The sequence below is a fragment of the Nycticebus coucang genome, chromosome 1, assembly GCF_027406575.1.
Source record: "Nycticebus coucang isolate mNycCou1 chromosome 1, mNycCou1.pri, whole genome shotgun sequence".
In the NCBI taxonomy this organism is placed as follows: Eukaryota; Metazoa; Chordata; class Mammalia; order Primates; family Lorisidae; genus Nycticebus; species Nycticebus coucang.
This window is the reverse complement of record NC_069780.1, coordinates 178229838-178249712: the sequence shown is the minus strand read 5'-3', so window position 1 is coordinate 178249712 and position 19875 is coordinate 178229838. Positions and strand designations below refer to the sequence as shown.

Below are 19875 nucleotides of genomic sequence, written 5' to 3'. Positions count from 1 at the left end.
AAAAATTTTAGGGACCTATTAGGATTACGCTTTGTGCTCAAGGGGATGCAAAAAGTCCAACAGATACTATTTTAAATAAAAGCCTCAAAGGACTCGACAGGTTTTTCACAACTTTGTATAGACCTAAGAAAATCAGTTTGATCTTAAGTACTTCCTATTTTCAACCATTCAGATTCTTTCATTGTTTAGATCTTTTATTAGATATTAGAAATTTAATAATATACAGAACTATTATTACCTAAATGATAAACAGCACTAAAGGGAACTCTGATTCTAAAGGTTTTCATTTGGAGCATGCTAAGATTCTGATTGATGTGAAACCATTAATGTCTCAAATAAAATAAAAGATAAAAAGAATTGGATTATAAATATTGACATAGTAGAAAATATTTAACTTGTGAAATTTTGGCAAATCTCTTTTTGCTTCCCAAAATACCAGATCAGGCTACTTATCTGAGCTCAGGTATTTATGCATTGTACAATTTTCAAAATTGAAGTAAGTGTTCATCATATGTAAATTGTGGATGCATTTGAGGTGATAACATTTGAGCGCATTCCTGTCCATATTCAAAATTAAGGATGCAAAATTATTGTTAATTTTGGTAATATCATGACACTTCCTTAGAAGTGGTTTTGAAATATATCCAAATCTAATTCCTCTTACCTGGTATTTGGCCTGGTCTTATTAACTTGTTTTTAGTGAATAGGAGATGGTGGAAGTTATACTTTATGACTTATGAGACTCTGTCATCAAAAGAGATGCAGCATCCATCTGTTTTGTTGTGGTTGTTGTTGTTGTTCTTTGTTTGTTTTTGAGGGATGGTTACACTTGGAACCTAGCAACCATGCTATAAGGAAGCCCAGCCACAGAGAGGCTGCTTGAGGTGTTCTAGCTAGCAGTCTCAAAAGATATTCCAACTATTAGCTACAATCAACTCCACATTGAGTGAAGACAATGAGATAACTCTACCTCCAGCCATCACTTGACTATGGTCACATTAGAGACCCTCGGTGAGAACCATCTTCCTGAGCTGAGTCAATTCCATAAATGTTACGTATAATAAAAAATAAATGATTGTTCTACAAATAAATTAAGGATGCATATTTCTTACTTAAGAAAATATCACTCAATATTTTATGATGTACGGATATTGATGATTCCCCAAATTGTCAAATGAAAGATGAGAGCAGTACAGTTGATAAGATGTTTCTATTCTTAGGAAAATATTCCACATCTGTCCTTAGTAAAATGGTATCCATTCGTCACCTATGGTTATTGGCCACTTGGAATACAGCTATTGTGAATGAGATTTTTTTATGAAATTTTATTTAATGTTTATTTTAATTTAATAGCTAAACAGCTGGTAGACATCCATGGTTTAGAGCTATGACACGAAGGTTCCACTAAGCAGCATAAAAGTGTGAGCACTGAAAAAGATATTTATAACTTAAAACACACATATTATGTATAGTGCATGTTTACACACTTTTGATAAATAATATTGTTATGATACCTGTCCTGGCTTGGCATTTTCACACACAGTTGTCTCATATGGCACAGATATTTCTGGAGGAAATTCATTGACATCTAGGACATTAATTAATATATTGACTTTGCTGGTTAACAAAGGATTACCTGTTGAAAACATTAAGAACACAGAGATAATTACAAAATCGGGTCAGTCATTGCTTCTATAAAAACCAGTATTTAAATATTTTTAAAATTTGTTTTTATATAGAACACTTCCTATTTTGGAAAATTCTGAAGTTTCCAACTATTTTTTAATAAAAGGATAAACAAGTAAGATATTAATATTGGCTGTCAGAGATCTAGAAATATATTTTGCCGGGGTTTGTCCCTGAAATTCACAAGCAAAGCAAGGCCAATTATTTAATCCATATTTTATAATGAGTGTAGCAAAATTACTTAGTCACCATATGCGGTTTATTTAACAGAACCAGTCTTCATCAATAGTAATATTTTTTCATCAATTAAGAAAATGTAGTTTTCCTTACCGTGCTCCTATAATGAAAATTGTATTGGTTGAATTATCTGCATATTTAAATGATTCTCTCAAAATGATCCTTTCTAGAACCTTTCTCCTGATAATGAAAAAACTAGGAGAACAATGGAGAAAGAGCTTTTTATACATGAAAATTAGAAAAATAGATTTTAAAAAGTAGAGCTAAGAGATGGACTATGGTAAGCTAGGGTACAACCTTAAAATTATGTGCATTTGATAACAAAGGAATGAGTAAACAAGGGTTTGTTAAATAATAACTTTTGTCTACAGTATCAAAAACAAGGTTGGTTTGAAGAAGGCATCTCGGTCAAAATCCCATCACAAATTTTTGCTCCAGCCTATTCATTATCATCCATATTTCTGTCTTTTGTTGAAGACAGTAGAAATAATAAAGTAAAAAATAAAGCATAAATTTTTTAAAGCTTTAACTTATTTGATATAAAATTTTATCTTAAAAAGTGTTGCAGATAGATAAACTCTAAAATTGCTAAAGCACCTTGCCCAGAAGAATGTGGAGTTAAGGTATAAATCCAGGATTATGAAAATCCAAAGGCCATGCTTATTCCATTATACTTTCTCTATTGATAGATTTACATGTTAAATTTACCTGCTGTGTTAATGAATATTCAAATTATTTATTTATTTATTTATTTATTTATTTATTTATTATTGTTGGGGATTCATTGAGGGTACAATAAGCCAGGTTACACTGATTACATTTTTTAGGTAAAGTCCCTCTTGCAACCGTGTCTTGCTCCCAGAAGGTGTGGCACACACCAAGGCCCCTCCTCCTCCCTCCTTCCCTCTCTCTGCTCTTCTTTTCCCCACTTCTCCCTCCTTCTTTCTCCAAATTTTTATAGCCTTCTCGGAATGCTTTGATGAATGTATACAAAGTCTTACCACATGACTAATTCTAATGTGCGAAATAACTTCCTGAGCTAAAACTCATTAAAAAATAAACCAAAATCATTATAAATGACTTTATATTTTTAAGTAACATAGAAGCTATAACATCCCAGTTTGAGAACTACTCCATTGTAATTGTAACAAGTTAATGTTTTTTTTATTATTATTGGGATTCATTGAGGGTACAAAGAACCAGGTCACACTTATTGCATTTGTTAGGTAAACTCCCTCTTATAATTGTGTCCCACCCCCATCACAAGTGAATATTATTTATAAGTATATAAGAATGTAGCATTCTTTCATTTTTATATATTATTCACTAAATTATGTTGAAAAAGGATGAACTATTTTTTTCTGATTTATCTATTGTTTATTTGAGACAATAATGATGAATGCATTCAACCTTGATTCAGTGTGTAAGTATTATTATAGAATTATTTAGTAATAATACCATGTCATGTTAGTTACCACTGAATTCTTAAATATAAGAATATATATATTTGATAACAAGTTGCTTAGTAATTTGAGGCTCAAATAATTCTGTATGTGCTTCATGCCTTCAAAATGCTTTTCTTCTCCTCAATTAGATCCCACAGTTTCAGAGTCAAGTTGGGTTAGAACTACCTAATTAATATTTTAAGAATATCTTAAATGAAGAAGAAACAAAAAAATGGTATAAAATCAGAATAAAGAATGAAGGAAGAAACATTACTTCTTATTATAAGTTAAATTTAAAAATTATAAAGAAATATTTTTAAGTGTTTTCCACTAAAAAAAAATTGTCAACATAGATGAAATGGACAAATTCTTATAAAAATGCAAATTACCCAAACTGACTAAAGAATAAATAGAAATCTTAACATGCTTAAAACAATTAGGATAATGAAGTTTTTAAAGAAAAAATATTCCCACAAAGAAACACTCAAATCCAGGTGGTTTCACTGGAGAGTCTATTAAATATTTAAAAAACAATATTTTTTAATAAACTTTTTTAGAAATTAAAGGAGGAAGCACTTACAGCCTCATTCCATGTGTCTTGATACCACAGCCAATTAACAATATTTCAGGAAAACAAAAGCATAGACTATCATCTGCCCTAAACAAAAATTCTTTAACAATGTATCAGCAAATCAAAATAAGCATTAAGATACAAGATGCAATACACAATGACCAAATAGTATTTTTGCTATGGATGCAGGGTTGGTTTAACATTCCCCCCAAAGTCACCATATAAATAGAAGAATGAAGAAAAAAATCATATATTTATCCCAATAAACTAAAGGTTAGCATTTGACAAACTCCTACCACAATTTGTGATAAAAACTCCCAACAAACAATGAATAGAGGTAATTTCTTGAATCTAATAAGTATATCTATAAGAAACTGAGAAAAACTATTTAGTGAAAAACCAAATAGTTACTTTTTCTTTCTTCTTTTCTTCATATTTTTTAAAAACATTCTTACTTTGTCTCCAAAGTAGATTGCTGTGGCCATGATAGCTCATAGCAACCTCAAACTCTAAGGCTCAAGCAATCCTCTTGCCTCAGCCTCCCCAGTAGCTGGCACTACAGGCATCCGCCACAATGTCTCACTCCTTTTTCTTTTTTTTTGAAGAGATGGTGTCTCACTCTTGCTCAAGCTGGTCTCAAACTCCTGAGCTCAAGCGATCTACCCACCTTGGCCTCTCAGAGTGCTAGGGTTATAGACATGAGCCACAGGACTTGGTAAAACTAAATATTTTCTTTGCAACACTGGACCAGGGCAAGCATGGCTTTTCTTTACACTCACATGCACTTTCAACATTGTACTTGAGAGTTTATCCAGTACAACAGACCACAATGATTTTTAAAGGATCTAATTGTAAATAAAGAAATAAAATTATTTTTTCTTGAAGATGTCATGATCCTATAGAAAGATCATTCTAAAGAAGCCACAAAGGAAGTTATAGACACAGTAAGGGACTACATCGAGGTCATGGATTAAGAGATATTAAAAATAGAAACTGTATACTTAATACACTAGCAAATAACAAATATGTTAGCATATTAAGCTCCTTTCCAATATCAAGGCAAGAAAAAATAAACCTCACTGTATTGTTACTTTATTTATTTTTATTCTGGGGAATCCTTGAAGGTACAAAGAACCAAGTTACAATGTTTGCACTTGTTAAGTAAAGTCCCTCTTATAATTGTGTCCTACCCCCAGGAGGTGTGTCACATACCGTAACTCCGCCCCCCGTTGCCCTCCCTCTGAAGGTGCACAGTTTTCTGCACCCCAGAATGGTGTCTTAGACTTATATGTGCTCCTTGAGGTACGAGGCCCTGAGAAGGGAAAATTCCATTCTCGGCTAGAAGTGAGACTTGGGGGTTAATTCCACCCTGCTTGCTAAAACAGCAGAGACCCAGGGTTAATTCCTCCCCACTTGTTAAAAAAGCCTTGAGAAAGGAATTTCTCAGGTTCCCACCAAGTTGTAGCTGGAGATTTAGCACCTGTCTGGAGCTGAACTGTTGCTCTATTCCTTAACTTCTAGTTACACAAAAGTTTCATTTAACCTGTTAGGGAGGTGGGCGAACAGAACAGACAGCCTGCTGTCCTTGTAGTTCATCTTTAAGTTAAATGCTCTAGACTTAAAAATGATGTGTATGTGCTTTGTAACATTTATGCTGAGGAGAAATTTCTTATGGCAGTCTCAACTAGTGCTTTTGTTCTTTATTCTTGTTTATTCTTATCTGACAAGTTTGAATATATAATACAGGGAATAAAGATGGGCAATCGGTGTGGGCCTGAGTCCCAGTCTTCCCTTAATAAATAAATCATTCTGTCTGCAGTGCTACCTCTGTGTCATTGACTGGCCTAGCATACAGCAACATCCTCCTTCTCTCTTTCCAATCCCCCATATCCCCCTTCCTCACCCTGTACTAGCATCAATTATCCCCATATCAGAATTGAGTACATTGGATTCTTGCTTCTCCATTCTTGTGATGCTTTACTAAGAAGAATGCTTTCTGCTTCCATCAGGTTAATACCAAAGATGTAAAGTCTCCATCTTTGTTAGTGGCTGAGTAGTATTCCATGATATACATATACCACAGCTTGTTAATCCATTCCTGGGTTAGTGGGCATTTAGGTTATTTCCACGATTTAGCAATTGTAAATTGAGCTGCAATGAACATTCTAGTGTAAAAAAATCTTACTTTTTGATGGAAATACAGTTAGCCTTATCATTAGAAGAGCACATGCTTGTGTTAGAATTTGGACTGAGAAATCTTTTCTAGAAGTGGACTTGCTATAACTACCACCATAACCTTTGATAAATGCTAGAAAATTTCAATTTCAAATATAAAGAGAAATTGTAATTTATATAAGCTTATAGTTTTCATGTTAATTGTTTATTGTTAATTGTTTAACATTAATTTTCATGTTAATTGTTTACTGTTAATTGTTTCCACAGAGAGAAAATGGAAGGATTTTACTTTATCCACAGTTCACTTTTTGTCATATGTTTGGATTCCATGTAAGAGTTCATTTGACAAAGTATTGTGCTGATATATAAAATTTGAAAATTAAAGATTCATTGTTATGCATTTATAGATGAGAAACAATCTTTTCTTTGAATTCTCGTAAAGCCAATTGGAAATGTTTTGAAAACTAGAGTAGGATTCTTTTGTTGTTGTTACAATTGGTCAAGGAACAGCTGGACAAAGAGTAAGACAGAACTTTCTCGCAGGAGAAATCTCATCACTCAGCTTGTGAGCAATGTGAGTAACAGGAATTCAAGAAACAGGGGAAGACCATCATCTTCTGACACTGAGGAAAGGCTAAATGGGAAGATATTTATAATGCAAATGAAAATAAAAAGCAAAGGATTGCATGGTTTGCAGCAGAAGAAATGAGAAAGGTAGAAGGAGAGAAACCATTTTCTACCGTGAGGCATGCAAGAGGAAGCCTGGACTTCATGCTGGAGATGGCTTCAAGAACTACACTCAAGAGAATCATAAACAGAAGTACTTAGATTATTTTATGTAACATAGAATAGATAATAAAAAGTATTAAGTAAGTTCCTATTGATGTTTTTCTTTTTTAAAACTGTAGGATAATTCCAAATATTCTACCAACCTCTTTGTTGCCCAAAATAAATAAGAGCTGGGGAGTTTGTGGGTGGCAGAAAAAATTGGATTGGAGTAACAAACACACAGTTCTTGTTATATTAAAAAACACTGGAGCTATTTTGTTTCTTCATTTAAAAACGACATCTACTTTTGAAAAACTACAGAAGTCAAAATTCAATTTTGTGACTCTATATGAAGTTACAACCACAATAACTTCAAGAATGGAATCTTTAGCCTGCTTTGCCCCCCAAACTGAATTACAATAGTGCAAACCATGTTAGATGTAATGAATGAATAAAATAGGTTAAAAGAGGTTTTCTTTGCCTTTCTCTTTAAATCAGTTCACTTTTAAATGACAATTAACCATGTCTAACAATAGCTGTTTTAGTGACAGTAGTGTGATCTAGACTGAGCAACACATACAGAGGATTTAAATTATTCAAATATACCTATTATATTATTCAAATATGCCTGTATTAAAGTTAGGTGTTAACTTCTGTGCCGTTGTTGACAAAACTGATCTCCAAGGAAAAAGAAGTTTTTCAAAATACCTCTAACCAGTATGTTCTAATGAAAATGGTAGGGAGAACGTATCATTGATTTTAAATATTTACAACAGCATACAATTTTAGACACTCTGATTTCCTTGACACCTAGAACTGTGTCATACTTATCTTTAAACCTCTGGAGTTTAACAGTGTCTAGTACATACTAGAACATTAAATAATTAACAAATAGATGTATTTTTTAAAAATTACTGAACTGGGGTGGTGCCTGTGGCTCAAGGAGTAGGGTGCTGGTCCCATATGCCAGAGGTGGCGGGTTCAAACCCATCCCCGGCCCCCAAAAAAAAAACACACACAAAAAAAAAAAAAAAAAAGAAAAAAAATTACTGAACTGAGAAACTGTGATGGGTTAGATACAGCTACTATAACAAGAAACCTCTGTGGACTATGACCCAATGATACTATGATAGTTGATGTACTTTCCTTGAATTCACCCACGGTCAGCAAGACCTAACTGTAGATGTCAGTTCATTTTGTGATAAACTAGTTATAATTGTAGAATTTCTTCTCAAATGACTTTCTTTAATATAATTACAACAACATAAAATAATCATTATGAAGTCATGTGAAACCTACTAATATCAATTTGGTAAAGAGGTGTTTAAAACCCAAATAGTCAATAGGTGTCGGTCAGTAATCAAATTTCTGAAATGCCTACCTACAATAATATAATAAATTATTTATAGTTTAAGATTTTGTATTATTATTCTGTATTATTCTGAATTTATTATTCTTTATTATCTTAAAAAAATAATAAAAAGAAGTTAACTGATGACTCCGTACAGAATCTCAGAGTCACTCATTCTATAATAGACATACTCTAATTTGACAATGTGAATGTTACTTTCTTTGCATTATTATTATATTATTATTGCTTAATATTTCGATGTAGCAATTGTATTATTTTCTATTCACTATAATCAAGTAAGTCACAGAAACAATGAGATACAACTCACAAAAGACAAAGCTGTGTTTTATCTTCTCTTTTTCCTTACTTAATCATCAAATTAATTTACCAACATGTTGCTTATTACAGTATCTCCTAAATATCTTCTGCTCACTTCTAAGCATCAGCATCTGGTTTATTATTCTATCTACTCCTCTTTTCATCTGCCTCTTACACAGCCTAGGTTTGGACAGTTGGACTACTTCAGTTCTCTGCATTCATACTCACATACTCTTTATAATCTGTAAGTTAGTGTATCCCAAATCTATTTATTAAAACTAAATAACTTCATGGACATGTAACCAGGATACTCTACTGCTTGCATGACTTTTTGTCTGAGAAGGAAGCATATGAAACTCAACTTCTTCAAAACTGATCTCAAAACCTTTCAAATGCCACTGCTTTAGGTATTTTCCCTGAGTTGACATGACCACCAGCCTCCCTGCTGTCCACGTGAAAAACAGACCACCAACCCTTATGCTCATTCACTACTTTTGCGCATTCCATCAGTTGCAAATCTCATTTTCACCTCTTGACTTTCCTGTGAATTTTCCCATGCTGTTAGTCCTTCCTGACATTACTTTATAAGTCATCATAGTTTCTTAGGTAAGTAAAAAATCTTTCTACTATTTTTCTACCATTATCCAACCCCTCTTTCCTCCAATCTTTCATTATTCTGCAACTAGCATAAATATTTTAAAACACCAGTCAGATCAAATGCTATCTTTGATTGCATTTCCTCAATGTTTACCTCTTTACTTCAGGACAAAGTCAAAACATTATAAAAGAAAAAGCCTTGCTCTGTATGTCTCATGCAGATTTTCTTTATTACTAGGAGGCAAAAGCGATTGGGAGCGAGAGAGACACAGAAAGAGGAGGTTCACATTACACTGCACTTACCCTCAATTTCTTTCTTTTTCTTTCCCTTAACTGAATTCCTTTGTATTTTTCTGAGTATCTTCTGCATTCTTCTATTTCTAGAATTTGACATACACCATTTCTGCCTTCTACAATACCCTTTTACTCTCGTTTTACTATTTTCTCCTGACATTTTAGTATTCAGTTAGGACGCTGTCTTATTGGGCAGGTTTCTCAGGCATTGTTCTGTGTGCTCCCATAACACCTTCCCTCCAAGCTTCTTTTCTGCATCAGCATCTTAATGTGGCTTTTTTCTTATTGCCAGTTGACCATGTCCACTGTTCCTAAGACTGAAAGCCAATCTGAGGAAGAGATATTTTTTTATTGTACTTCTTGGATCCTAAATAGTTAAGAATGGTATTCTAAGTTATACCAACAAAGAAATAAATAAATGAGCCATAACATGTTGCTGTTATATGTATATTCATGATAAATATGCTGGTGAAAAATTGCTATAAAAATGTTATAATTTTATAATGTTTTCTTAAAACCTAAGGGACACAACTATAGGAGGGAGTTTTTCTAATAAATGCAAGCATTGTAACCTAATTGTACCCTCACCTTAATCTGAAATGTAAGAAAAACATGTAACGTATACTTTGAACAAGTATAAAGCTATTCATAATTTATGGATTAACTGTGCGCACATTCATATACTCCAGAAAATGGGATAGACAATGGATTTAAAGATGTATAAGATAGAGTTTTTGATACTAAGAGGTTCATACCTAAATAAAAGAATCATTACACAAATAGATAAATTATGATATAGCTTATGATGTCAATAAAATAACATTTCCATATAAAAAGATCTTCTATTTTTAAAGTATATTTCGTATGTGATGTTAAAGAAATTTATATCTAAATATATTTTAATCCAAATTTTAACCTTAAGGTAAAAAGTTCATCATGCTGCTTTAATTTCCTGAGAAAATCAGATACTAATCAGGAAAAAATAAATGTGGCACTTGTGTTGTATATGTGAGTTTGATGGAGCAATCTGATTGATTTACGTCCTCCTAAACAGTTTAATTATGATAGTGTACCCACGAGCAGTTGAAAGTTTAAGATAAAATATAATTTATGACAACATAAATTTGAATTCCATTATATTTACGTGGCTTATGATAATGGGAAAAATGGTATTATTATAAAAATAAAGTGCTGATTATGGTGGTATTAATGACTTGTATTTCCATGTATATGATACATTGCAGTGCTTTAAGAAAATTGTTATTTACAAGTACTATCGAAATGTTCACAACTTTAGCACAAATAATACTTACCTATCTTTGAGATTATAAAATAGTTTTATGTAATTACTTAGGAAAATGAAAAGAATTTAGAAAATGGTAGAAAAATTACTTATGTAAAGGAAGGCTTCCATCAAAAGTAAGAGAAAGGCAACTGTTAAAGCAACTAAAACAAAAAAATAATAAACTCAATTATGAATTAGAACCTATGGTTCAATTTAGTTCCCAAAAGTCAACTACACTTTGAAAGTAAGTACTTCTATTCATGGTAACTGATTCCATTTTGCTGTTGTTGTTGTTGTTTACTCAAATTTGTGTTCATCTGTAAAGCACTAGAGAATTTGGCACAGTGGTTCCAAAAATCTGTGTCCATTAGAATGACCAGGAAGATTGTTTAAAATGGAGATTTCTTCTCAATACAAAAATTCTGAATCTGCATGTCTTAAATGAGGTACAAAAATCTGCTCTTTATAAAATGCTCAGGGGAACTGTGATGCAGGTGACCATAAGTAATATTGAGGAACACTTCTAGAGAAGGAACGGTTAATGCCAGTATGCCTATAATCAAAGGATTATTCATTATCTTCTTTATTTCAAATTAATATGAGGATACAAATGATTAGGTTTACATTTCTCAGGTAAAGTTCAAGTTGTAGCTGAGCTGGCCGCCCAGGGGGTGTGACGTGTACCCTTACATTGTGCACCTTAGCTGAGAGATAAAGGAGGTGGGTGTTGCTGCTCAGATGCTACGGAGATCTGCACTCCTCTTTATCACTTGGTCTCCTGTGAGGCCAACCACAGCCACCCCGGGAATCCCTTTTAAGTCAGTCAGTGGCGGCTTATAAGAATGCAAACCCAGGCACACAATAACCTTCCAAACTCACCAGATGGGAAACGTTGAAAAAGAGAAATACTGTTTTGGACATATGTTGAGGGCACACAAGTAAATGAGATACAAGAAAAATAAGGATAGATTCATAATCCCACCTAAAAAACTGCAAATTCTCAGTGAAGCTCTTAAGACTCTGTTGGATAAGGACTCAGATTACTTTCTGGATATATACAACCTTGACACCAACTATATCACACTACTTGCAGTATTTGAGCTTGCCGTGAACTTGGATACCTCTGTGGCTTTGCCTAACATGTTTCCTCAACCTAGAACGCCTTCTCCCTACAATGACAGTATCTATTTTACCTTTTAAACACTCAGCTCATGCGAAACTTTCTATGTAACTTACCATGTTTACGCCTCTGAAAATAATATATATATTTTTCTCTCTGAGAGTATTTTGCATTTTGATTGTGAACTTAATGGATTTAGGCAGACTATTTCATTTCACACAGTGTTTTCATTTGCTAAAAGCAAGCAAGGCAATATAGTTCCAAAATTCTTTTGTCAAGTAACTTGTCTAGTTGCCAAGAGCCACACATGGTACACAACCTCTAAAACGGCGCCCAGTCATCGCCTACCTTTTGCTATCTACACCTGCATGCTCTCTTCCCTCAGTGTGACCTGGATCTAGGGGCTTGCTTTCTACTGAATAGAATGTGGCAAAAGAGAGATAGCATTTCTGAGACTGTGTTATGAGAGACTGCCTTTTCAGTGGCTGGCACTTTCTCTCTCTAGCTTGGTCATTTTGATCTTCTCACCGCCATGGTATGAACAGCCTCATGGAAAGGCTTATGTGGCAAGAATCTGAAGGTAGTTTGGGGTAAATAAGGAGTGAGATTCTTAGGCCCCTGGTCCAACAGCCCACAAGAAACTGAATCTTGCCATCAACCAAGAATTTGTGCATTTAATTGCAGCCTTAAAGGGCCAAGCTTCGCCATGAATGGATTACTAAAATTCAGGAACTGTGAGATATAAAACACTTTTTTAACTACCAAATGTTGGTGTGATTAGTAATACAACATAAATAATGCTGCATCCGTAAGGTATAGGTCTCTCTTCTAAATTCTTGCAGCCTTCTTCCCCAAGAACTGGAGTTCTGTTAATGAATAGCAGTATAGTACCTATTTTTGAGATAATTGCCATTTCTGTCCTATTTGTGTGCCATTCCCCACCCCAACCATCATTCAGATGGTCTTAATCAAGGGCACCATGTTGAGGGTACCATATGCTCCCTGTGTCAGTGTACGTACTTGCCAGACAGTTCTGTCCTTTCTCACACCCTGCCCCTGACTTTGAAGGTCTAACATTAGGCATTGGTTCAAACACCTTGCATGGCTTAATTTATTCTCATCATTGAATCACCCTAAGAAAAGACCATCATGGACTGGCAAGGTGAAAAACACAGAGAATGGGTACCAACTATGTTTTTGTCTATCAGTTCCCACCTGCAGTGTTGAAAGGTGTGCTTAATTATTGTACCTTTTAATATTTCAATAAATCTTACATGTTATATATTTATATTTAGTTATAAAATTTAATTTAATTATATCAACTGAGTGTGATACTATGTTGATCAATAGTTGATTTAAATATCTTTAAATATAAATATATTTAATAAATATTACTTAATGAGACGGTGATGTCAAGTAGAGAAAATATTTCAATACATAGAGAAATGAGTAAAAATATCCTTTACAATTAAATCATTAGGAACTTTTAATTCTTTTTTCTTTTTTTAGAGACAGAGTCTCACTTTGATGCCCTCAGGAGAGGGCTGTGGCATCATAGCTCACAGCAACCTCCAACTCCTTGGCTCAGGTGATTCTCTTGCCTCAGCCTCTCAAGTAGCTGGGACCACAAGCACCCGCCACAACGCCTGGCTATTTTTTGCTGCATTTTGGTCAGGGCAGGGCTCGAACCCGCCACCCTCAGTATATGGGGCCGGCACCCTACACACTGAGACACAGGCACCACCCATCATTAGAAACTTTTAATGTAGCCTCAAATTGATCCTGTAATATGTATTTTTTTGGTCATAGATAGCAACTACCTAACTATTCCACTGTCATGCACATAATACTATATGTACATTTTCCTCTTCCTACGTTTTGAGTTTTTGTCATTTCTAAAATGCAAATTTACTGTAGAATTCTAATAAGTAAGCAGTATAGTAACCTTAAATATAAATAGATAATAGAAGTCAACAATTAACAAAATTTTAATTTAATTATATGTACATTGAAAATAAAAATAGTAATTTCTACAGTATATTATGCGTTATCTATCTATTAAATAAAAATCATCTAGATAATTGTTACTATTAAATTATTTTCAATTTAATTTTAAACTGACAGATAAAGTTGTTTATACTTGCCATGTATAATATATTGTTTTGAAGTCGATAGACATTATGGAGTGAGTAGCTCTAGCCAGTTGTCATACGTATAAGTCACAGAGTTATCATTTCTGTGCTGAGAACTTCATATCCACTCTCTTAGCATTTTTCAGGAATACAATGTGTTATTAACTGTAGTAAAAATAGATCTCTTGGACTTAGTCCTTCTAAGTGAAACTTTGTGTTCGATGGCCAAGATTTCTCCAACTTGCTTGCTACTAACTTATTTCACATAAATGAATGAAGCCTAGGCAGGTAAATATGTTTCTGGAGGAACTGTTGGCACCGAATCCACAGGATATTTTTTGAAAGGAGAGAATCCAGGGATTCAATTCTGGCCTGGTCATCATTAGCTGGGTAATGCTGAGCTACAGACATAATGTCTCTAAGAGTCCTTGTCCTCACTCTCGCAAGGTGCACAGTCACAGCCACTTTGTAGGATTAGTCAGAGGATCATGTCACTTAATGTATATAAAACTATTAGAACAGTTTAGTAGCATGTTCTATTATCACGCAATGTATTCCAGAAAATTAGGTACTTGTTTTTCATTTGGGCTCACAGCATCATTATTTGGCTATTTGTCATATAGCAAAAAAAAAAAAAAAAAAAAAAGAAAAAATCTCCAGAAAATGCAGCCACAAAATCTATTTTTTGTTTGTATATCTTTTATCATTTCATGACTACACTGTGCAGTCACAGCATTTGCAACATTCCCCCGGAGTTCATAGGACTGTTCACTTAAATCAAAATTTTCTGAAACACAGAATAATTTGCATAGTTATTACTTATTAAAATATACTAATCTGGTAAATTTATAACTATCCCCACATTGTAATATCCTTGAAAATAGACATCAGTCTTTTTTTTTTTTTTTTTTTTTTTTGTAGAGACAGAGTCTCACTTTATGGCCCTCCGTAGAGTGCCGTGGCGTCACACAGCTCACAGCAACCTCCAACTCCTGGGCTTAGGAGATTCTCCTGCCTCAGCCTCATGAGTAGCTGGGACTACAGGCACCCGCCACAACACCCAGCTATTTTTTTGTTGCAGTTTGGCTAGGGCTGGGCTTGAACCCACCACCCTCGGTATATGGGGCTGGCGCCCTGCTCGTCTTAATCAGTTTTCTTATAACCCACAACGAATAGTGCATCACTCATAAATGGCACTCATTGTCTACACAACTGATACAAATGAATGTTTGAATTTATGTTGAGCCTGTATTATAGATAGTCAATTCTGGAGTTTAGTTTTCTTATACATTTAAAGATATAACTCTCCGTGAAATTTAAAAAGTTACAACATAATATAGCTCTTTATAGACGATAACCTTATTAATTAATTAAATAAGAATTTATTATGGCATAAAGAAACATTTGTATATATTAGTAATTTTTTTAAATACAGTATTTAGTAAAGCAATTTACTGATATTTTATTTATTCCATGATAAACAGAAACAATTCATTTCCATTTGGATAATTAAGATGACCAAAGAAAAGAATTGTCTCTAATATCATCTATTTATTTTATAATTATATAAAACATAGTCTAGACATTTAGATAATCTTTAGTTATCTTTATCTAATAACATTAGTTGTGGTAACATTGAAAACTTAGAAACATTTGCCTGCTGAAACTTTCTGATAATTTGAATGAAGTAAAATTTGGAGCATCCATCTCTTTAAAAATTCTCAAGGTTAATATCATAAAAACAGCAAAGCAGTAAGGCATAAAAGAATTATTAAGAGTCTAATAAAAATATTTGGACCTTAACTATAGCAACACTGATTAATGTCTGCTTTTTAATTAATTGGAAGTTGTTCAATCACTGTGCCATTTCATTTCACCTGAGAGATTTTATGAAAGGGTCAGGGCCAAAACATATGCTAGTTCAATCTGCAATAAAGTCTATTTACACATTTTTGTTCTTCTTGGTGGGGCAAGTGCGGCCAATTTATTTTTCATCCATTCACTATGATGATATCCCTACTTAGCTGGCTAGTTTGATCAATTAAGATAATCTTAGGCATTAGAATGTGAGTTAAACTTACTTTTAGACTGTGCATTCAAACAACACACACACACACACACAAAAAAAAAAAACACAATTAGCTATTCTTCTTATTACAAATGACATATATATAAAATATAAATAATCTTTAATTACTACATGACATGTGTTAAGCATCTTAATTTTCCAAATAAATATATAGTCTTTGTCCCATCAGACTTCCTTTTTGGAGCTATAAAATCCACACAATGGGCTTTGAATAGATATTGGCATGGACTAGAGGTCCATTGGCTTGACATGACTCTTAGATAGTGTGGATTATGTGTGAAGTTCCGGTTCCACCATCGTCCCAGTGAAAGCCAGCACAACTTAGGGTCTGTATGCTAAATTGCAACTAATTGTAACTAAAGTTAAAAAAAAAAAATTATAAACAGGTGGCCAATATATACAGAATATTTTGTAAGTAAAGGTACATTTATCTACAATTTCCCATTTTCGCAATGTATGCTAACTCTGGGGGCACCCTATGTACCCAGCAGCTTGGAGCCAGCATGTGCACTAATCATGTTGGTAACTAAATCAGGGCTCCCTAAGTTTATGATATGTATGCTTTCAAGGATCAATGATGCTTATTTCCACTGTGAGTTTCAGACTTCCTTCCATTTTCTAAATGGTCAAAACCCAAGTCTCTGAAAGCAGGCAGCAGATCTGGTTCATATGAGCGACTTCATTCCATAATGTTGATTCTGATAGCCCAGGAAGCCACTGGGGAGAAAAGGACCTCCCACAGCTACAGTACAAGCAGGCAATGAACTATCTGCTTAATTCATCAGGAGTTAGGGTGTGGGGCTCTACTCTACCTCCTTCAACCATAAAGGAGTTTTGTGTTGGATTAATGGGAAGGTTTAGGTTAGGTTAGATAGTTTTCTACTGAATAACCTCTTATCATGGATGATATGTCTATGATAGGAAGTTATTGAAGGGACCCCCTGTGTTCAGTTGTCACTTATTACGTCCAGGCCATTGGAGTAAATGTAACATGGTTCACAAAGATCTTATATTCCATAACTTAGACATCTTATTTTCACCATATTTGTTGAAGATCTTAGAAAACTAGTTTTTTTTCTAAATTATAATATTTATAAAAGGTAAATAGGTAAGCTGTCCCCTAAATTCTGTGTGAATGAAATTGAGTGACAGCATGAAAGGAGCGAGGAATAACCCATGTCACTATAATAGGATACAGCACGGGAAGGGAGACAGATGCCAGGTGAGAGGGGAGACTTCAGGAAAATGACTTAAAAAGAATGAGGGTGCAGATTTCTCCAGGAATGAAAGGCTGGCATTCTGTTCTCCTTGCAACATGTCTGCTTGGGCAGCTAACTTAATCATCTTATCTACAAGCCTAACTGAGTAAGAAGAGAGGATTTTCAAGGAGATGGCAAGGTAGAAAGCGCTCAATAGAGAAGCAGCGAGTTATGCACCTGTTTAAGTTGGCAAGGATGTGTGAATTTCCTCAGGGTCAAGTAGACACAGAATAAAGGAGCTGAAATTGAGAAATCATACTATTAACTGCACCCAAAGGCTATTGTTCAGCAAGGGTCCCCTGGAACTAGAAAGCTGCATGGTCTACCACTTTGTTCCGTACTGGATTCTTATGGAGATGGGATGACCAGAGCCCTGACAGCAAAGAACTCAGAAAATCATATGAGAGGAGAGTTAGCGTTTGGACAACCGCCTTTACTGCTAGTTCATTTTAGCCCTAAAAGCAGTGGCAACCAATGATCGCTACACACGTGCGCGCCTGTATGAAGAGAGATATGTGCATTTTTACTTCCCTCTTTTTTCTTACTTCATCTGACTTAAGATTCCACACCTCCATTCTGATGGAATCAAAGTTACAATCCATGCTGTCTTTAAAGTTTCCAGATATCTATGGCCATGTAACAACAAACAACTCTAAAATGCCGTTGCTTGCAATAATCCTATTTTCGTATCCCTCTACAATTTTTGTAAGAATCTCAGCAGGTTAGGCTAGGTTAAAATTCCATTTCACAGGGCACTGATGGAGTTTACATGTTGCTATTCAGCTAGCAAGTGTCCTGGACTAGAGGTACCAAGATGATGTCACTCACACAACCACAGCAGGTAGTTTTGAAGGCAGAGCTGACCAGGTATCATGACCCCAACCATCACCACGTGGCCTGTCCAGTTGAGCAGCCTCAGAGACTCAGACTTCTTACAAAACAGGTCGTAACACGAAGAGTTTCAACAAACAGGTAGAAGGTGCATGTAATTTAATGTTAGATTTACTACTCATAATCAGAATAGCCCAAGAGTAATAAATAAGATCAGCTACAGACGTCACTAAGGAGTGGGAAATGGTGCCTGACTGCCCACGTTTGGAAGAAGCTGTTGAAGGTAAACAAAGTTGTTTGATACTTACACCCCCTACTGAGTTGAGACCAATCAAAGTCCTTCAACAGAAATCTTCACAGCTCTTTCTTGCATAGAAAGGTGAAATTATCTGTCAAAGCGTTATAAATGTGCACCAGATGCACAAAATGAAATAAAAGGAAACAAATGCAAGAGACTCAGATGGGATTTTCCCAAACATGTTGAGACAACGTAAGCAGAAGGACTGGGAAGATGCACCTTATTAAAAACAGCTATGTCAAGAGCCAAATGTCACCACTCCCACTGTCATCTATTACACTTAAGGAAATGGTGAGAATATCCCTGATCGTTCAGTTATAAATGAATAAAACCTGAAGTTACTCTTATTATAGGGAGGCGTCTCTGAACCAAGCAGAACAAGTAATAATTTCTGACGATATTATAGATTTTAAATAACTCTTTGAACAATTGAAATAAAAAACTCCCGTACATACCACAGTGACATTCATTTAAAAAAAAAAAAATTATACTGAAAAGGGACAAAAGGGGGCGGCACCTGTGGCTCAAGGAGTAGGGCGCCTGTCCCATATGCCGGAGGTGGCAGGGTCAAACCTCGCCCTGGCCAAAAACAAAAACAAAAACAAAAAAAAAAGGAAAAGGGACAAAAGGAAGAGCAGGATGGTTTTTAAAATGCTTTTTAATTTCTGAAAATACATCAGTACAGGTGATTTTTTTTATGATAATTATTTCCTCTTGCCTGGCTCTGTGCAACTCCCAGTGATGTCTACAAGAATCCTGCGTAGAAGAGAAGTTGAAACTGGTGGGTTTCTGGAGGTAAAGCTCAGCAAAGGATGAGGTCACACAGTGAAATGCGCTGCTAGATATTCATGCAATCCTGCAAACAGTGCGCAGTGGCAGCTGTCACCATTTCTCTGGACTTATGCTATGAGGAAAAGGAACAGGTTTCTGAGTTTCCCTGGGAGACCACTCAGCTGTCAGTCCAGAAATGAAAAACACCTCAGCAGGGACTCATTTAAGAGTCTTAAATCTGAAGAACTGCAGCATAACATTGATTCTGTCCATGCCATACTTACTAACTTTACTCGCAATTATGGAGAAATTATACTGCGCAGCGCTTTCTCTGTCTAGTAATTCATTAGTGGCGATGGTTCCTTCAGTTCCATCTATTGTAAAGTAGCTGTCCCCATCACTCTTCCAATCTATGAAGTACCTGGATATGAAAAGAGTAGATGCAAATGTGTGATGATTACACATTAATCATAATGGCAGTTAGGCTAACTTGACACAGTTCCTTATTTTTCTCCCTGTGGCTATTACCCACCTTGCAATAAAGAAGAGTGTAAATGACAGCTTCTTTATTGCAAAGTCAGTATGCTCAAGGGGAAACTGGAAATAATGAAAGATTTAGTACTCCTGCTGTTCATATTATTTTAGGGT

General features: G+C 34.7%; 1 protein-coding gene across 2 annotated transcripts in view; it reads right to left on the bottom strand.

Annotated features, from left to right (window-relative positions):
* Positions 1-19875, bottom strand: part of CDH12 (cadherin 12) — a 439546-nt gene that overhangs the window by 11123 nt on the left and 408548 nt on the right. For both annotated transcript variants that reach the window (XM_053596561.1, XM_053596569.1), the window contains 2 exons: positions 19512-19648; positions 1515-1636 (listed from right to left, as the gene is read on the bottom strand). In XM_053596561.1, coding sequence (XP_053452536.1) covers positions 1515-1636; positions 19512-19648 — 259 coding nt within the window. The remainder of the gene's footprint in view (positions 1-1514; positions 1637-19511; positions 19649-19875) is intronic.